Source organism: Rhododendron vialii, chromosome 12a (genome assembly GCF_030253575.1).
Source record: "Rhododendron vialii isolate Sample 1 chromosome 12a, ASM3025357v1".
NCBI classification, from domain to species: domain Eukaryota; kingdom Viridiplantae; phylum Streptophyta; class Magnoliopsida; order Ericales; family Ericaceae; genus Rhododendron; species Rhododendron vialii.
This window is the reverse complement of record NC_080568.1, coordinates 10,581,126-10,601,679: the sequence shown is the minus strand read 5'-3', so window position 1 is coordinate 10,601,679 and position 20,554 is coordinate 10,581,126. Positions and strand designations below refer to the sequence as shown.

Below are 20,554 nucleotides of genomic sequence, written 5' to 3'. Positions count from 1 at the left end.
GCACTCCGTGCATATCAAGGAACAGGTTGTCTTTTCTGGTTTCTTCACCCCTGTAAGTCTGGACCACCATGAATTCTGCTTTTCAAACCTTCTGACCCTTTCATTGCTGAAATCCCTCTCATCATAATAATGATCCCAGTACCTGCCTGGGTTGGACTTGTAAAGTGCCCTGGAAGGAGCTCCCAAACTTATCTTCTGCCCAGGAACATTCCAAGGCATGCCTCTCATGTTGACAGAGACCATAATTGTACTCAGCCCTAAGGGGAAAGGATTGCCATCGACCCCCATGAGCTGCTTGTCCTTCTCAGGAAATTTAAATTCTACCCGGTCAATTTTGTCCTGGATATCATTTCTAAATACTATGCAGTTATTAGTTGTATGACTCCAAGAATTGTGGTACTTACAATACTTTTTGCCCTTCAGTTCTTCTGGAGTTGGAATCTTGTGACCAAAGGGTAGTTTAAGCAACTTATTGGCCAGCAGTTAATCAAAGATAGCTTCAGCCCTACCAACGTCAAAAGTATAGGCCCTGGTTGGCCTATTAAAGGTGTTTTGGATTGGCTGCTTTGTGGGCTCCATCTTGACAAAGGCCTTGCAAACGTATGGCTTTTTGTTGATGATTTCAGCCACTGCCACATCTGGGTCTGCCTCTGCTTCAACTGCAGCAACCTCGTAATTAGGGTCACGGTAATACGTTCCTTTGGATGCTATCTTCCTATCCTGCTCTTCTGCCAAGAACTTTTCACAATGAGAGGCCTTAGAGGAAAATTCAAACAAGTCTCTGAATTCCGTCCCATAGAACTTCTTCTTCATTTCAAAGCCCAAGCCGTTTAGTGCTATACGCATGTATTCGGCTTCTGGAAGGACTACCTTGCACTTGAATCGAGCAGTCTTGAAACATAAGAGGTAGGACTCTACGGATTCTAGATGGGTTTGACGATAGCATGACAGGTCTGCTAGCGTCACTTCTGGTTCTACCCTGTAGAACTGCTGGTGGAACATCTACTCCAACTGTGCCCAGGTCTGCACGAAGTTAGGCGGCAAGTTGATGTACCAAATAAAGGCTGTCCCCGTAAGAGAATTAGGAAAGAGCCTCAACTTTAGAGCATCAATGGTTCCAGCCTCTCCACATTGAACCTGAAACTTGTCAATGTGCTCCACTGTTGACTGCACTTTCACCATTGAAGGTCTGAAATTCTGGAACTCTATAGCCCTTTGGGAAAGGTGTGTTGTCCACCTCCTCAGTATGAGGCTTCCTATACATTGGCCTTCCCAAAGGTCTGAAACCAGGCCCTAACTGCTCCTGGAGCAAGTTCAGAACTTGGTCCCTTCCCATAGCTAGGTCTAGCACAGGAGGCGGCTGCGAGTGTGCCTCTTGTGCTTGTTGGTTCTAGGTTGGACTTGCCCCCCGAGTATCAGAGCTTTGAGGAGTATGAGCAACTCTTTTGTCCTTTCTAGAGCCTTGGCCTCCTTGCAAAGGCCTTTTGTCCATCTTGTCAGGTTTGTTCAGATCTTCAACCAAAACAAACCTTTGATCGTTATTTACTGGAGGCGACTGGGCTCCTCCAATCATGACTCCCTTCTCCTTTTGCCCCCCGAGTGCAGGGCTGCTGGATGATGTAACATGATAGAATGTTTGAGGAGGGGGAGGTATCCCCAATAAGCCAGTTTGGTCTTGACCGTTGCCATAAACACCAAACTGTAGAAAGCCCTGCTATTGAGGAGCGAGTGGTAGCCTCTCTATAAGCGTAGCAACCATTTAATTTAATGCTATGGTCAGAGGTTTCAAGGACTGAGAGAACGATTGTGAAATTGAGTGTGTCACGTCGCGGGAGATCTCACGTCCTGCCAAAAACATATAATTTTTGACATTGTCGGTAGCGTCGCTAAGATCTTGAGCGCTGATCTGAGGACCAGCTTCCTCAAGTAATGGCACGTTGCTTTGATCACTCCGATGATAATGTGGAATAATACCCCAAGCGTAGGGCTTAACACGTCGGTTGAAGCATAATAAACTGGAAATTCGGGATCGTACCCAAGGGAATAATTATATGGCTTGGTCGGATTTGTAGATGCAAGTAAGGGCTTTCGGCTTTTAGACAGCCAACTTTGTTTTACTTTAAACGGTGGAAATAAAAGGCTAAACTAAAAACGAATTAACTAGAGAAAAGATAGGCTAGGTCTAAGAATTATTAACACTCAAGACTCGAGCTAAATCACACTCTTCACCCAATTACACAATTTAAGATACTTGAATAAAGTTCTCAAATCGGAAGATAAAATGATTTGAGAACCAAGCTAGCTCTAGAATTCATTTGGCAAATACCTCAAGCGAGAGAGCTCTAAGCATCATGTGTGGTGGGTAGGCGATGCTCCCACCTACACATGATCAAAGAGGTTAACACCTCGGTAATTTGTCAAACAAACCCGAACCCCACATCAATTTCAAATCAAAGATTAAAGCTTTATTGGGTGCAAAATGCAATTTTTGTCCGAGCCATGAGATGCTAATCATCCCATGACCTAACCTTGGAAACTACTCACCCATATAGAGAGATAGAAGCAAGTGAAAATCTACTTAACATAATGAAATAACAAGACTAGAAATAAACTAGAGATTAAGATAGATCGGGCGAAAATAAACAACTTTAATTGAAGTGACAATATCAAAAACTAACAACTAAAGGCAGAAATTGAAATATTTAAAACTGAAAATGAAGAACACTCAAGAACAATTTGAATTGCAATGAAATCTAATCTAGATCTAGAAAAAGGTACTATTGAATCTATGCTACTTTTTTGTACAAAAGCTTTTATACTCTGGGGATCCGCGCCTGGAATATTCCCAAGATGCTCAAAAAATCCGCTCTTAAGTCCCTCGGCATCGATGGCAACGGCTTTAAAGTGCTCTGCTATGGGGCTCGGCATCGATGTAACACATTACATCCCATCGATGCCGAGGTGGTTAAGGGGCTGGATCACTAAGGGGCTCGGCATCGATGGAACATGTCCCTTGACATCGATGCCGAGGTCAATAACTCAAAATTCTGCCTTGGCTGCCTGCCTCTTGCTCGGGCAAATCTAGTTCTGCCTTGGCCATTCAGCTTCTGCCTTGGCCAATTCTTGTCCTGCTGGGGCAAACCAACTTCTGCTCGGGCAAATCAACTTCTGCTCGGGCAAATGACTTGGCAATTCCTTGGTCATCGGGTTGTTTCCACCTTTACATGCCTTAGGCTTCATAAATTCCTCTATTTGGCGATTTATCTACAAAACAGAACTAAAACACTCTACAAGCAAATATTGTTAATAATAACTAACTAATTAATACTTTAAATTAAGCTAAAACTAAGCACTAGCGCACCCTACATTACATTCTCGGGTGCTTATCACACATCGACTGCGACTCCCTCAGGACTCTGTGGTGGATTCGGGATGGGTGGATCCGATTGTTGCTACTGTTGCTTCCTTGCCATAATAAAACCCTTAGACGATTAGGGTCCACCAGGCGTGCCAAAAGATGTTTCGGCTCTAAAGTGGCTCAAGGACTGAGCGGGCGTGCCAGGACTTGTCGCGTCCAACGTAAATGACTGAATGCCCCTTTTTTGACTTCTTAACCGTGAGGGCGAAAGTGCTGCAATTCTAAGGGCTGGATTGCAGTGTTGGTTCATGGTTTTTCCTCTACGAGTGAGAACTTAATAATTTCCTAACCGTGTAGGAAAAGAAGTAACAACGTAGAATAACTTTATTATGCCGTAATAATAAAGTTGGGGATATAAGAGAGATATGAATAACTTTGTTATGTCGTAATAACAAAATTAGGGGTACAAGAGAGATAGAAATGAGGGAGAAACGAGATAGTTGTTTCGCTGGGAAGACTTTGGTTTTAAGCGTTGAGCTTGATTGGTGTGTGAACCCTTTTTTCTTCTTGACTTCTAGTATTTATAGGCTAAGAGTCTTCAATTTTCTGCATGCAAGGGGCTTGTTGTCCTCTTCTCGTGGCGCCATGTGTCCCTTGTAACTTCCAATTTATGAGATCATGGGATAATGGGTAGTTATTGGAAGTTATAAAAGATCATGGGCAAATATTGCACTGGTCCAGATCTGAGCCAAGTTTCTTGCCTTCACCACGAGCTGACATGTGTCCCGAGTTGGCTCCAGATGTTGCCAAGTGTCCGAAATAACTACCCACTAACATATTTAGTACGATCATGGGTGGTTATTGGAGATTTAAAAAAAAATCCACATGTTTTCTTTTATCATGAGAAGTTACTGAAAGTTAATCAAGAATAGTGGGCCACCTTATGTCCTTGTTTCTTGGGAATTAAAGGATGATGACACATGTCTTCTATGGGCCTACTTTTCCTTTTAAATGGAATTCCTCCAGAATACTAATCACGCACCATAGCCATGGGCCTTCCAAATTATTTTTTAACAATAAAGCCCAAAAAGCTTTAAGCCCATTACTGAATTAAATTAAAATTAATCGGGCCCAATTGATACTATCTTGGCCCATTAATTTTAATCCAATAAATCATCGTTTCGTGGCTCAATTTAATCAAATAATAATTAAATAGCCTTCCAGCGCTGGCCCAAGATTTGGTGCAAAAAACGGGTGTAAACACTACCTATAGCAATTTTTCATAATAGCGTTATGAACGTTTTATTCAAATAAAAAATATTGCTGTACTACTAGAGAGATGGTGTATTCTCCCGCAGATTCATCATTTTCCCACACTCACGAAGCCCCTCCCATCCACCACCGCTTTTCCTCTCTTCAAAACAAAAACCCTTCTTTCTCTCTCTCCATTGCACCAATCTCTCCAACCTTATCATCAAAAACAAAAAAAGAAAACCCCATCTGCCGTATTGATGTATCCTCCATGAATCTCCAATATTACTCCATCAGGTATATCTCTCCAGAACACTCTGGCTATACACACCGTACGTGTCTACACAAGTTTGTATCACGACATATACTACTAGCATGCAAATGCTCCTAGACTTGTAGCGATAGAGAATTAGAGAATAGAAATCTAGAGAGAGAGAGAGAGAATGGGAGGATTGCACGACGGCGAGTGGGTAGAGAGGCCTACGATAGTCGATTTTACCAGCTGATTCTACATTATACTTCTACTTACGGGTACTTATTTACTATTATCTGCAACGATTTTGCTGTAGTTTTTTTTTTCTTTTCTTTTTGGCGAATTTCTTGTTCTAAACTAGGGTTTGTGATAATTTTGAATTTCATGTTCTGAACTGGGGATTGCAGTGGACGTTTCGTTCATTTCTCTTTCAAAAATGATACTCATATAACAATTCAAACACAACAACTTACACAACCTCTCACATGCATATGAGCTCCACACACACTACTATGTGTGGGCCACACATATATGTGAGAGGTTGTGTGAGTTGTTGTGTGAGTAGCATCTTTGTTTCTCGAGAAAATGATGGCCCAGGATATGTTTTGATAATTAATACCCGCCAAGGACATGCTAAGAACATTTGTTAAAACTGAAAATGTCCTTTGCGGGTATTAATTATCAAAACACGTCCTTAGCCGTCATTTTCCCTAGTTTCTCTTTTGACTAGGGGTGGCAAATTGATCCAAATCCATTAATCAATCCAAATCTATCAACTAAAAAATAGACCAAACCCAGTCCATTTATTAGTTGAGTTAGAATAGGTCTAACCCATCTAACCCATTTCTTAATTGGGTCTCAATTGGATCAACTTAAATGACTCAATAAATTATGAACATGACCCATTAGTGGTATGGGTGAGTATGGTTTGGATTGGTTCGGTTTTGTAGTAAACCAAGAACCAAATCAATATCTACGGATTATGAATTTTGAGAACCAAACCAATCCATAAGATTCATAAAACCTAACCAATCCAAACCTTTAAGATATAGATCGGTTTCGATTTTCAACCACGGTTTGCTTAAAGTTAAAATATAAATTTTATACATGATTTAAAGTACTCAAAATGGCATAGATAAGTAAAACCAAAACTTATATTTAAACTTAAAATTCTATTCAAATCACCGAAACTCATCAAAATCAACCATCACCAAAACTTGTGAACTAAGAATTTTAGAGCAATTACTATTCGCAGTAAAGGAATGTAGCGGAGAAGTGAAGTACTAAATTAAGAAGTCAATGCATCATGGCATAACCTATGTTTATTGGTGTATATATATTAAGTTAAAAATAAATAAATGTATATATATGGTCCGGATCGATTTGGAACCGCAACCGTTAATGTAAATCCACAAACCAAACCATATAACTCGGTTTTGAATTTTTTTAAAACCAAGACCAAACCCCACTACTTAAAAACCAAACAAAATAATTTGGTTTGGATTGGTTTGGACTGGATTCACGGTTTAACGGATTATTTGCTCATCCCTAATTAGTGGTCTCCTTGAAAAAAAAGAACTCCCGCTGAAGCTCAGCATCTCCTCCTCTCCCCGACATAACCCATTAGTTCGTCTCTTACATTTATGGGTTTTGTTAACGTATGCCCCCCAGGCATATGATAGAAACTAGTATTCACCTTCATTAATGTTTGTTTGTATGGAAAATCTAAACTTAAAACACTAACCATAAACTCTTCATTAATTATTTTTGACAGGATCAATTTTTTCCATCTTGGACAAAAATACCCCTAATCAAATAAACGTCCAAAATAGCATTTCCGTTAACCCCAGCTATTTTCATGGGCCCCACAACCATTAAGTGCCAAAAGAGTGAATAATTAAAAGAAAATAACAAAACGTTAAAGGAAGAGCTGCTCGAGAAGGGGAAAAGCAGCTAGTGAAGAAGAAGATGAATCTCTCCCAGACTTTTTCTCATCATATTACAACCAACTCTTCTTGCTCTCTTGAATTAATCACAGACAAAAAAATACTGTGAGGGAAGTTGTAAAATTTTGAAATCGAACTCTTTTTTTTTTTGGTAAATTATGAACTTTAACTCTGAAATCATACTTCAAAAAGAAGAAGATGAATACAAAAAGTCTGTCACTACTTCATTATGTTTTTCTCTCTCTACTCTACAACACACACATTGACTTTTATTCTTTGAGATTGAATCCACGAAACAACTTCCTTGTGTATTTAGATGACGGAACAACAAAATTGCGACGGAACGGCAACGGGCCTGACAACCATCACAACAGTATATAGAAACAGAACGACGATGACAGCGAGAGGGAAAATGGTGACAAGGTGAGTTGCAGCTGGAGAAGATGGTACTTTAATCTTCAAACCCTAAATCCCAAATCTTTATCAAATCAATAAACAACCAATAAACCGATGATGGGGGACGACGACGGGGAAAGGGAAAACGGCGAGAGTTGATCGCAAAGAATTTGGTGGGGGCAAACACTTTTGGGAGAGAAAAAGGAAAATTATTTTTACTACTAATATGCAGAAAGTTTTTGGAGGAAAATGTGTACTCCTATGTTTGAGTGGGGATATTTTTGTCCAAGATAGGAAAATTTGATCCTTTCAAAAAACAATTAATGAAGAATTTATGGTTAGTGTTTTAAGTTTAGATTTTCCATACAAACAAACATTAATGAAGGTGAATACATAGTCTCTATCATATGCCTGGGGGCATACGTTAACAAAACCCTACATTTATTATGTTTCTGGTGCATCATATCATATATACATGAATCTGACCCCTTCCTCTTCCCAGAGGAATTCCAAAAACCAGAGTCAAAATTATAGTGGTAAAATCATCATTGACACGTAGCATTAACTTCTGAATATCAATTATCATTTTAATTACCATACGATTTTTGTTTGCAAATTTGAAATATACCAACAGTTTGGCTAAAAATTTGGAAATTAAGCTCTATGAATTAAGAAAATTCTCGTGCGTTGAGATTTTAGTTTTATTAATATTCGCAAATACAGGATAATTATCCGCCATGAACACCCGATGTTGAAGCAAATTATGAGCCCTACAAGTACACGTAAACTTGACAATCAACCAATCTATCTATTTCTATTTATAAAGGAGAAGAGCATCGTTTGGTGCCACCGTTTTTTTGAAGCTGTATGGACTTTTTAAGTTTCCTAAATTGTCTCTAATCAAGCAGATTTTTTTGTGAGTCTGGGTTCTTCGATCTGTCTGTATCATGGAAGAGAGTTGAACTTCTAAAATTAAATGTGCAAGGGTAATATGGTCATTTCAGTGTACATAAGTATTATAGTCATTTCAAAATTTTAAAAATATATATGTAATTGAGTTAATGGGCGGGTCGGGTTTGATTTTAAATAAATGGGTCGGGTATGGGTTATTGAGCTCATAATAAATGGGTCGGGTTTGATTTTAAATAAATGGATCGGGTCGGGTATGGGTTAATGGGCGATGGCTATCGCTGGAATCCACCTCGGAAGGTGCCTCCGTGTTTAGTCTCTCATGTCAAGGTAATTGAAATTGTGGGTTTTCAAGGGTTCAAAGAGGAGCTGAAGTTATTGAAGTATTTTCTGAAGAATGGTGAAGTTTTGGAGAAGTTGATGATAGTTGTAGGTTGTGATGATTTGGACTATGCGAAAGAGTTGGAGGTTGTGAAGCAGAAACTTCTGAGATTACCAAGAGGCTCAAAGATCTGTCAGATTGAATGGGTTGATTTATTTAGTATTTAGAACATATATTATAGACTACTGTATGAATGAAGTGTCTGTATCTTTTGATGGAGAAGCCTTCTTTTTGTTACCCTAATCAGTTGCCATCAACTTGCTGATGGTTTGGCCAAAAAAAGGCATTGGCGTCTTACGGAACTTTACATATGTTCCCCATTTTGTATCCCAATGCTTTCTTTTTGATGTCAGTGGGATGGCTATTCCACATTGTGTAGCCCACCATCTTGTATAAATAAATAAACGTGCTCCTTGAGATTAAAAAAATAAAAAATCAACTTGTGCTTCATTATAAGCAGTCAGTGAAGTACATTTTTTTGGCCATTGTAAAACGAGAACTTCATATGTATACTCTAGAAAATTTCAGGAAACCGAGATCGAACGGAAATTGGTCCAGTCCGGAAAAAAATTGGCCTTACCCAGTCCGACAGAAAATTGAACCGATCGATCGGTTTTTTTTGATCCTTCGGTTGTTGTAACACCCATAATTATAAGCAGTCGTGCAGTACATTTTTTTGGCTGTAATCGATCGGTTTTTTTTGCTCTTCCCCTATCGAAAGGGAAATATTAGTCCACCTCTTGTTGGGATACTTTGGGATTTGCTGGGATACGTCGGGATAGAGATGACAAATGGGCGAATTTGGGCAGGCTGAACTGATCATGGGTTCAATATAAACGGATTGGTTATAGATCAATAGTGCATGGGCTGAATATGGACAATGTATATATTATAGGGAAAATGACGGCCCATGACGTGTTTTGATAATTAATACCCGCCAGTGACATTTTCAGCATTAACAAATGTTCTCAGCATGTCCTTGGCGGGTATTAATTATCAAAACATGTTCTTGGCCATCATTTTCCCTAATGATGAATGATCAAAATAGTACTACTCATACTTACCCCAAAAAAAATAGTACTACTACTCGTATACAAAAATGATCAAACTATCCCTACAACCAAAAACTAAATTGATTTCTTCGTCCTCTTTCTTGATTTGCTTTTCCAATTGTTAGGTTTTTCTTGTTGCTTGAATTTATGTAACAACCCTTGATTAGAATACTTTGAAGAGGATTAAAAAGATTACTTGAACCTTTCAATACTCAAAGCAAAATGAAAGTTACAAAGGCCTGTCCAGTGGAAAAAGAAATCTTCAATGTAACAGTTATTTGTAACACGCTCTCACATGATGTAGGCCCTGTGTATGTGTAGGTCCCACACTACATAAGAGGGGCGTTACAAATAATCGTTGCATTGAAAATTTTCTGGTTCAAAAAAAATAAAATATGAAGGCTGCCTACCTTGGAACAAAATGGTAGGCTTCGCAGTCCAAAAGGACAGGCAATTTTACTTAGGCCCATCCCCAGTGGACGGTTGATTTCACAAGAAGGAGAAGGAAGAGTAACAGGTGCTGGACCATGTACTAATGTGTCCCAGTTGGCAATGACAATCAGGCGGCATACTTCCTCCGCATCCTCCATCATGTCAGCCATACCCTCTACCTTAGATTGGAGAGCTTGAATAACGCCCCTAAGGGCTTGGACAGCCTGAGAAGCCACTCTTGTGGCAATGGCTTAGCAGTGAGGGTTGTTTGGTTGTTGTTAGCCTCCGCTCTGCCTCTGACATCAGAGCGGAGTTCCTGAATCTGACTCCTATTTTTATCCCTGATCGAGGCTAGGAGCAGAGCAATCCATTCAATTTTGGATATGTTGTAATACATATCCTTTTGTCATTTTGCTGCTGTGGTTTCCGTTCTGATGGTATATGCAGAAATGAAGATTGAAGTGTAGTGACTAAACCTGAAGTAACCGTAGTAATGACTCTTCTTCCATTTTGATTTGTTCTGCAGTTAAAGTAACAAGAAGTGAAATACTTGTGTTATGGCAGAGGAGTTATTAAGTTAAGCTGTGGAATGGCTTTTTAGTTTAGGTTTTCATCTTGTCCTTTCTTTTCCAGTCCATTTTGTGTTGTCGGTGTTCAGCGATACATAGTAAGACCTCCTCATGTTTACCTCTTGAAATGGAATTTTACAGGTTGAAAATGTCTTTGTTCTTCCTACCTTATAGAACTAGTTCTAAAAATCGTGCAGAAACGTGTTTATGCTGTACCATTAATGGCAAAGTTCGTATTTTAGCGTAAGCATATAACCACTAATGTTTTGCACTTTTTAGGCTTCAACTGTAGGATGTTTATATGATGATTGGTGTAGATGTATAGTTCTGATATTGTGGTCGCGATGTGTGCCTTAAGAAGATTACCCGGAATACTATCTTGATTATAAGATACGTTTCGATTATAAGATACTAGAAACGTATTGTTTCTTGCTTTCCGCTAGCAAATACTTGTCGTTGTTCGGCATAGAGAACAGGTTGGTTTCTGTTGGACATTCTACCAATAGAAGCATAGCTACTCTAGCCATCACCACTCTGCTGTAAACTGGCAATGAGTCAAGTGTAGACTGCTTGGTGAAACAAATTACTACCAATTTTATGTCTGACATTGCTGATAAATTTAAGATTGTTGTAGTGGAAGCCATTAGATCTTTGTGTCTAAAATTCCCACTCAAGTATAGATCTTTGTGTCAAAAACAAATTAAGTGAAGACTATTTGCTTAGATCCTCCACCCCGAGGAGTATAGTATCAGTGGCGGAGATGTAGAGGGGGTCCTTCGAATTGAAATCCTGACTGCACCGCTAGTAATATATCCTTGGTTCTGTAAAATAGTGGAACATTACGTTTTGCCCTACTCAGATTCAACAGGAGTAAATTTGCAGGTCCTTTGTGTTAATTTAACTCAATGTTTGTGACGAACAATCCTAATTCCTAAACCTACAGGTCCTTTCATAGTAGATTCTTGCTGTACGTTTAGTCACAGCGATATAGTTTCGGATAAATCAATTGTTGGAACATTTCCAAATATTTAATGGATATTAAATATAATTATTGGTGAACGGTTTTAATTCAAGAGGCGTGTCTATTCAGGTTAAATGAATAGACGTGAACATTAGATTTTTAAGCACAAAAGGTGTATCTATTCAAGTTAAATGAATAAACATGACCAGACCAAAATGTGTGACTATTGGATTTAATCAAAGAGGTGTAATCTTTGGCCAACGGTCACGATCTATGCCTATAAAAAAGCTAAGAATTCTACCAATAGGAAGTAGAGATAATCATAATCATTCTGATTGTTATTTCTATCTAGATTTATCTCCTAAATTTATTCTTGATGGGCTTGCAAAATCCGAAAGTATTCGGGTCTCTCTTCGTTAGTGTATAACGCAGTTAGACAACAGTTGGAGACTGTGCTTCATTTTATCTTGAAGGTGGCTTCGTTGTAACCCGCTGCATACCAGATTCTCTCGAACTGATGGGGACGAATATCGTCTTAAGAACAGTGACATTGTAATGTGACTTGACACATTTCTGTTTATCCTTTTTCATCAGCTACGACGACTTTTGCACCAACATCAATTACACGAAGTTGTCCGTCACGTTTTTTTACTGTTTTATTTAATAAGCACTGAAGAAAAACTGTGCACTACTGAGGTGAAAGGATGCTGGCCTGGATTACAGAACAAATTGCTGCTACTTTTTCGACCAAAAAAATAAATCGAAACTCCATTCAATTGTAAAATCTCAGAAAATCCAAAGACTCCCTATGCGCAAAATAAAGCGATATTAAACTGCTTCAGAGAATGACCGTCCAAGAAAAAATGGTTTGCAAAATCTCATGGTGGTAATAGCCAGGTAGTTTTGTTCCCCATTTCTTTCTCCATTTGGGTTGGCCAGTGGCGGCATGGTGGTGATCGGAGGCAGATGGTCAGCGTTTTGGGTTGTTTGCTGTCTGATCAGTGTGGCGTTGGTGAGCGGCAAGGTTGAAGGTTTCAACGTTAGGGTTTGTTTTGGGTTTTTGGGGCTGGGCTTAGCCTACTTTGGTGGGTTAGGTTTCTTTGATTATCCTATGCTTAATTATAAGATTTGGATTTTTTAAGTCACCTGGTGTATGGGCTTCATTTGTAAAAATGACGGCTCAGGACGTGTTTGGATAATTAATACCCGCCAAGGTCATTTTCAGCATTAACAAATGTTCTTAGCTTGTCCCTGGCGGGTATTAATTATCTAAACACGTTCTTGGCCGTCATTTTCCTCAATATTTAGGTTTTAGGCTTTTAGGTGTTTTGGGCTTTGCCCTTGGATGTGTAAGGGTTTGTCCCATCTAGTTGTATTTTTCCAACCTTTTCCCTTCCCATCCCCTAATAAAATGTGAGTTAATTCTGGGCCGGTCCTAATATTGGATTCCATAGCCTACCAAATCCTATGGGGTAAAAGTGCAATGCTCACTAAGTCTTGTGGGTGTGATTTTACTTTTGCATGAAAAAAAATAAATAGCCAGGTGTAATAGTCAAGCTCCAACTTACTTAGATTATTCTTCAAATTAATGTACCGGCCGGCCACATCATTGTGTAATTATCCTAATAATTTAACGGCTCACAACATTTTTGTAGTTTTGTTAAATACCAGTTTAATATAACTTGCCAATTTTTATAGAATACAAGACTTCTCTTCCGGTAATTGGGCCATGTGCCGATGCACCTATTATGGTTCAAAAGTGTGCACATAATCCCCTGTGATTTTGAAAATGTGTGGATAGAGCCTTAGCCGTCATGTTTTCCATCATTAATAGACCGGTAAGCCCTCATCCTCGCCCTTGATTCTTCTTCTTTCTTAAATCTAACCAATCCATCCTCTATATCAAAAATTGGATCCAAACCGTTGATATTGTAGAGTTTGATGAGTACTATATCCATGCAAAAATTCAAGTCGATCAAAAGATGAAATCCTCATGGCCGAATCAAATTTACAATGAAATTAAAATTTCAAATTTAAATTTACCAAGAATTAAATTACTGAGTTATTCATATCTAATCAAGATGATTTTTTATAAAGATACTATTCTTTATTTAATACATCATGAACAACTCATATTAGATTCTAGAGATTTGTGAAATACATGTCTGTAAATATGAGTAGAAAACATGACAGTAGGGGATTTATCTGCACATTTTGAAAATCATAGATGGTTATACGCACACTTTTGAAACATAAAGGGTGTATCCACACATGACCTTTGGGTGAAAGTGGACTTTGCCCCATCATAATCTAGATCCATCAATAATCATTTTTGTTTTTTTTGATAGCAATTCTTAAGGGGAACTTAAATAGGGATCCTTTCCTATATAAATACTTAAGTTCTCATCCTATTGGGTTTAAAAACTTATCTTTCCATCCTTAAATTCAAAAAAATCCTAAACTACCCTTTCTCTCTCCTAATCTTTATAATATTTTACTCTCCTTATCTTTCCTAGTTAATCTCATTCTCTCTCCTATCTTTTTCTCCCCCAATCTTTTCTCTCCAATTTTCTCACCCATAAAATCTAAAAACATTTAAAAATAAAACCAACATCTACCAAACTTGAAAATGAATATTCATAATAAAATTGTCCCTATAAAAACTAAATTAAGCTAAAATCATGACAAAATTTGGAAAAATCGAAATACACATACTGAAATCATGACAAAATTTATGAAATCACCATGAATCAAAAAAACGTCATGAATCCGTATCGTAAAATTATGTTGACATACACTACACTAAACCAAAATAATGACAAAATTTGAAGAAACCAAAACACATACCGAAATCATGACAAAAATTGTGAAATCACCATAAAACATAAAGTTTCGTGAGAATTGAGGATCATCAACTACAACAATCATTTCATGACAAAATTCTGCAATTTCACCATGTTTTATCACGACCCATTTCGCCACAAAATGATCAGTCAAACCATGCATTCAAATCAAAATCGACCATACTTCTCACAAATAATTTCTACAAAATTACCATGAACATCTACCAATTTTACAAGAGAGCATCCAAATTCGTTACAAAAAATCAGGCCCACCGTATATTCAAATCTTCTATATATTATCATGAATTTTTTTAGCAAATTTATAGTTAAAACTAAATCTCACCAAATACAGCCAAAGCAACGAGATCGCATCCATTACAGAAACCCACCAAACTGGATTAACTACGAAACATATTCCGGCGCTTCAAAATGGACGCCGACGGAAGTCTCACCATAGTGGAGCTTGCTGCCATTCTCTGCTTGCTCGGAGTAAAACCCGCTAGTCTCACCACGGACGCCGACAGAAGTCTCATCCCCGCCTTACTCGCCTCCATGGACGTCGAGACCAACGACACCGTTGAATTCAACAAGTTCATCCGTGAGGCAGATGTCAGATCCGACGGGAGGAGAATGGTGGCATTGATAAATCTATCTGTGATTAATTAGTATGACGATTTATGCTGTTGATTGAGTCGGGGCCAATTAATGGTGGGAGGATAATAGGCATGAACGTGAAAATAGGATAATCTGTTTCAATTGGATTACTTAAAGCCGATAATTTGGGGAGATTTGGAGGATTGGGACTGTAGGCCTATAACTAAGGAATAAAATAAAAATATTCGACATATATATTAATTAATACATTACTAGGGGTATAATAGGCAAGAAAACATTTTGAGAATGAAGACTTAAGTATTTAAATTCACATGGATGAACACTTAAATAACTCTGCCATATAGGATGCTTATTTAATTTCTTCAATTCTTAATGGAAGAAAAAACAAACAACAGAAAAGGGCGAGAACAAAAGCAAAATATACGTTACTTAAAAATTCTTACTATAAAGATCACAAGATACACAAATATGGGAATACGAACAACCCGATCAAAACATGAATAAAAACCCCAAAAAATTCAAAATATAAACAAAATCAAAACAAAGCAAACTAATTTACGTTTTTATTTTTTATTTTTTTGATCAGCAAAAAAAGTTCCCCTATCATTAAAAATGATGATACAAAAGTAAACCATGCAGTAATACATGGGAGCGTCAACAAAGATAAGCTCAACCTATCATTATATCTCACCTCACAATTTTTAAAAAAAAAAAACTGGAAAAAAAAAAAACTCCAAAAAGGTTGGTAATTAAGGAAGCAACACACCCCTAAAGTAGCCTATAACACCGAAATGGTCCATGCTTCGTTCACTTTCTGAGGGTTTCATACATATTTCATTCCCATTTGCACCTAATCACATGAGTGTGCTTGAAGTCATAGGTTAATACAACACTCCCATCCATTCTTTTCAACACAAATCTCTCAACCAACACATAACAACCAAACTTACTCCACACCCCGCCAATCCCTCCAAACTCCTCTGTTCTTTTCACCTTCACTTGTCTTCTTTCCTCCCTCACCCACCCTCCTCTCTCCTCCTCCCACTTCATTCTATCAACTATCAATGAACTTAACCCAATATTTACTTCTTCCACACCACCAAAACCCCTAAACCAAACCACCCCATCACCCACCCTATTCTCATCCCACACTGCTTCCCTCCCACCCACAAAAACCACTTCCCTCTGGACTAAAGCTTCCACAGTAACAGAATTCCCTTGACTACTGATATTGTTTTCACAAGCAAAAATCCTTTCCCAGCTTTGCTCAAGTGTCATCTCATAAAACAATAATTGCTTCATTTGATCCTCCAAATTTCCATCGTTTATAAACATGAAAGGACAATACCATTTCCCCACGACAATGGGAGAATTAAAATTTGGGAGGCGGGCACGGAGGGTAGCGTTGATGCCTAGGGCTTCACCAAGTTCATATGTTGTGGTGGGTTTGGAGAAAATTGGCCACCCACTGCTTCTCAGGAAGATGGGAGGGAACCCATCTGGTGCCACTGATTTTGCAAAAAACGTAGCATAATTTTCGCAGCCTCTTTGACAGGGGAATATCTGAAATTGCTGGTATATGTCATTGGGGTTAAGGGGTCTTGGGTCGACATCCTTAATGCTGTTGCCGAAACAACTAGGGGTCATGTCTTCCTGCCTTGAACATGCATATGCATCCCTATGACAAAAAATACAAGTAGTCAGCAAACTACTTGTACAAAGATGCAAAAGATTAGCATGCATACATGGACTGTTGTTGTAGCATTTTAGAATAAACCGTGTCTGCAAAATGAAAGCAATGGCAAAACCAATCTAAGGATTTCGGATTATAGTAGCCAATAAGGGGAACAGAAGCAGGAAACTCAATCTCGAAATGGAAGCTTGAAATGTGGTCCAAAAGGATTGCTGGAAATGTGAAACACTAGGTGAAATGAGATTAAGGAAGGATGGTAAAATCTGGAAAATCCCAGGCGTGGGATTGCAGTAAATGAGCCTCTCGTGGCTCATGAACAGGGCTCCAAGTTTTGGCTATAAATTGAAGTCCTCTGCTTTGGGTTTTGTATCTCAGTGTGAGTGAGATCTTTGAGAGGCCAGCAATGTAGAGATTATAGAGAGAGAGAGTTGAGAGAACTCCCTTGAAAAGCTTGTCTCCATATCAAAATATTGCTCTAATTCCTCTGTGGATGTACCCAATTTTGGAAAATCACATAAATTCTGTGTTTGTGTGTGTTTGGTTTTGATCCTTGGGGCACAACATAATTTACAATTTAATTTAGTACGCATCTAAGCATCTTCCATGCTAGATGCTTTGTGATGAACATAGCCACAAATGGATGAAGAAAAAATGCAGGTTCGCAAATAGACAGCGACGCAGGACAAGATTTTAAGAGTTTTCTTTGATGAAAGCTTTATTTTGGTAATAAATTGAATTAGAAATTTTTTAATTTTTTGGCATTGAGCCAGGCCAATCATTGCTCTGTACCACTCGACGTATCATTGTAGCGAAAGAACTACCAGAGAGAGAGAGAGAGAGAGAGAGAGAGAGAGAGAGGTGGACGTGGTGCAAGAAACTAAAAACAGAAAAGACATGAATCAATTTGTTTAATTCTCCTCTAAAAAATAATTTCTTCAAATTTTTTTATTGTTTCGTCATCCATATTTTTTTATCTTTAGTGATTTTTTTGGTAAAATTTTTTACTTTTTGAATCTATATAACGTATCTCTATTCAAAAAATAAAAGAGTTTGTTATAATGTTAAATTTTTTTACTAAAGACGAAAAAATATGCAAACTTATAGAACTTTTTTATCTCAAAAATAAATCTCAAAACTGCAAACCAAACACAGTGATTGACCTCTACAAAGAATACTAGTGATGTAAACATGAAGCTGGAAAAAATTGTAAACATACCCTTGACGCGATCCGTGGGGCTTAATTGCATAATACCGATTCGAAGAAAGGGGCTAATTGAGAACTGGAATGAAGGTTGCATCAACTTTAGAAGTGAAATCGCCTACCGAATACACAACAGTTAAGTTCCTGTTCTGAGGGAAAGGGAGATCTATAGGATGCCGAGTTTTGCACAATCCGAAACAAGTAGTAGTCTCTAATTCCTCATCTTGTATCACTAAATAACCAGAGTTTGGACCCTCTGGTGATGGTGAAAGTGATTCAGGGGAGCTCAGGTAGTGGGATAGAGGCCTTGTCACATACATTTTCTTTTTCTCTCTATGAGGACTTCCCTTCGATCGTTTTGCTTGTTTTTCCTAGTGAGATTTTTTTGTTTCGGATTGATCGACAATCCCAGCTGGTATCAATATATTCTACTTGTGATCCGTTGACATGTCCATAGCTACAAGTACGTGGATTGATACCAAACAAATGCTGTGTTGAATATTTCAACGAGTTTAGCACATTGAACAAGTAATCAACTTTGTTTATTTCTACGGGAACAGCTATGGTGCACACATATGGTACGATATACACACATAACATTTATCACTGAGAGGCCTAATATTTACCAATGAGAGACGTAACATGTTACCAATAGGCGTAACATTTTATCAAAAAGTCCATCTATGGTACACATTTTTTTTTTTTTTTTGGTGTATGGTACTCAAAAAACCACTTTAGTGAAAAGTATTCCACATTGAGTGATAAATATTTCATAAAAAGTGGTAAGTATTCTACTTTATGTAATAAGTATAGAAATATTTGTCACTCAATGTGGAATACTTACCACCTCATATGAAATACTTATATGTAGTGTGAAATTATTTCATGTGAAGTAGTAAGTATTCCACATTGAGTATAAATATTATACATCTGGTTACCATTCCACATTGAGTGGTAGGTATTTCATAAGTAGTAGTAAGTATTCCACATTCAATAGTAAATATAGAAATACTTGTCACTCAATATGGAATACTTACCACTCTGTATGAAATACTTACTACTCAGTGTGAAATTATTTTATGTGAAGTGGTAAGAATTCCATATTGAGTGATAAATATTATACATCTGGAATATTTACTACTCAATATGGAATACTTATAACTCTTTATGAAATACTTACAAGTCAATGTGGAGTACTTACTACTAAAGTGACTTTTTAGATATCATACACCAAAAAGTGATTTGTATATTATAGAAAAATTCTTTATCAAATAGGTGTAACGGTGCGTACCGTATGCATTCTTAACCATTGAGAGACATAAAAACAAAAAATGATTTGCAAGACGTGGAAGAAACCTCATGGTGGTAATAGCCAGGATATGGCGTAATAGTCGAGGTCGAACTTATTGGATTGTTCAAATTAATGTGCCGGCGACACGTACCATTGTGCAATTATCCTGATAATTTAACTGCCGGCCCACAACATCTTTGTAGGTTCTTTGGCCGGCTATGATGCTCCCGCATGGTTTGGGAGTATCATGCTCCCAAGTCATTTTTTCCTTATTCTATGGTAAGTGTTGTCAGTAACGTTGTAAGTGTCGTCAACAAGAATAGTAAGTTTTTCTTAAGAAAGTATAGCCATGTAACATAGTGAGTATTGCCTTAACAAATGGTATACATGTACAAAACATGATTATGTGGTAAGTAATACTACGTTTTTTTGCCAAAAATTCTTAAAACCATCTCGTTTTTTGGCAAACCCATCCTACTTTTTGTGAGTTGTTTTGATCTAAAGACTGTAATTTACCTACTTTTCAATCTAAGGGTTCAAATTTAATGGGAGTATCATACTCCCATATCATTTGGGAGCATTGTTCACACTCTCTTTTTACAATCTACACTCTTTTTTGTCTTAAATTATCCACATGAATTTATAATGTTGCTCTTAGATGTATGGAAAAGTGTATTAAAAACAAGGCAAAATATTAAATTCATGTGGATAAAAGACAAAAAAAAAAAAGGAGTAAAATTGGATTGTAAAAAGGGCCGGGAGTGTGAAAATCGCTCCATTTGAACCCTGTTTTTGCCTTTTTTGCTTTTTATTTCATTTTATCTTCAGTCAATACTTGAAATAGAAATATAGGATATACACTGTATTTGTCTGTGTGTGAGAAAACATTAAAGTAACTACAAGTCTACAATACCTTTCTTCAAGAATCTCTGGTGGCAGTCATTTTCAAACTTGATAAAATTAGTCCAAACTTTTTTTTTTTTTTTATAGATAAATCAGCTTGAAATTGAAAAAGGGCTAACCGAATATATAGCCAACCAAACTTGTTTTTGAGCAGATCGATGTAGTGCACCTTCTGAATTATTTAACCATCGTGTCTAGCTGGCAGTTTTGAGGAGAAAAATACCCAATTGTTTGGACAGAGCAGGCCGTTCATTCAGGTAAGCAAAGGGAATAGCTGAAAGCCTCAAAGAAACAAACAAGGGTGAGTGACAAATGGCTTTAAATTGAGAATCCATTTTGAACGTTTGACAAGAATAGATTGTATAAATCAATTGTTCAGAATCCTTTCTCAAACTCATTTTCTAAGAAAGAATCCGAAAACTCAGATTATCATCTTGATCTAATAGAAGGTGAAAGACCACCTAATCCGAATTGTATAATGATATTACTCTCTCCACCA

At 37.6% G+C, this 20,554-nt stretch overlaps 2 protein-coding genes across 2 annotated transcripts; both read right to left on the bottom strand.

Moving 5' to 3' along the window:
- Positions 1-15,528: 15,528 nt before the first annotated feature.
- Positions 15,529-18,258, bottom strand: LOC131311979 (uncharacterized). The gene is made up of 2 exons (XM_058339652.1): positions 17,877-18,258; positions 15,529-16,645 (listed from the first exon to the last, which is right to left on the bottom strand). The coding sequence occupies exon 2, from the start codon at positions 16,612-16,614 to the stop codon at positions 15,802-15,804; it is 813 nt and encodes a 270-aa protein (XP_058195635.1). The 5' UTR covers positions 16,615-16,645; positions 17,877-18,258; the 3' UTR covers positions 15,529-15,801.
- On the bottom strand, positions 16,700-18,181 carry LOC131309416 (uncharacterized). Its single transcript, XM_058336057.1, has 3 exons — positions 17,984-18,181; positions 17,877-17,940; positions 16,700-16,872 (listed from the first exon to the last, which is right to left on the bottom strand). The coding sequence occupies exons 1-3, from the start codon at positions 18,179-18,181 to the stop codon at positions 16,700-16,702; spliced, it is 435 nt and encodes a 144-aa protein (XP_058192040.1).
- Positions 18,259-20,554: the final 2,296 nt, after the last annotated feature.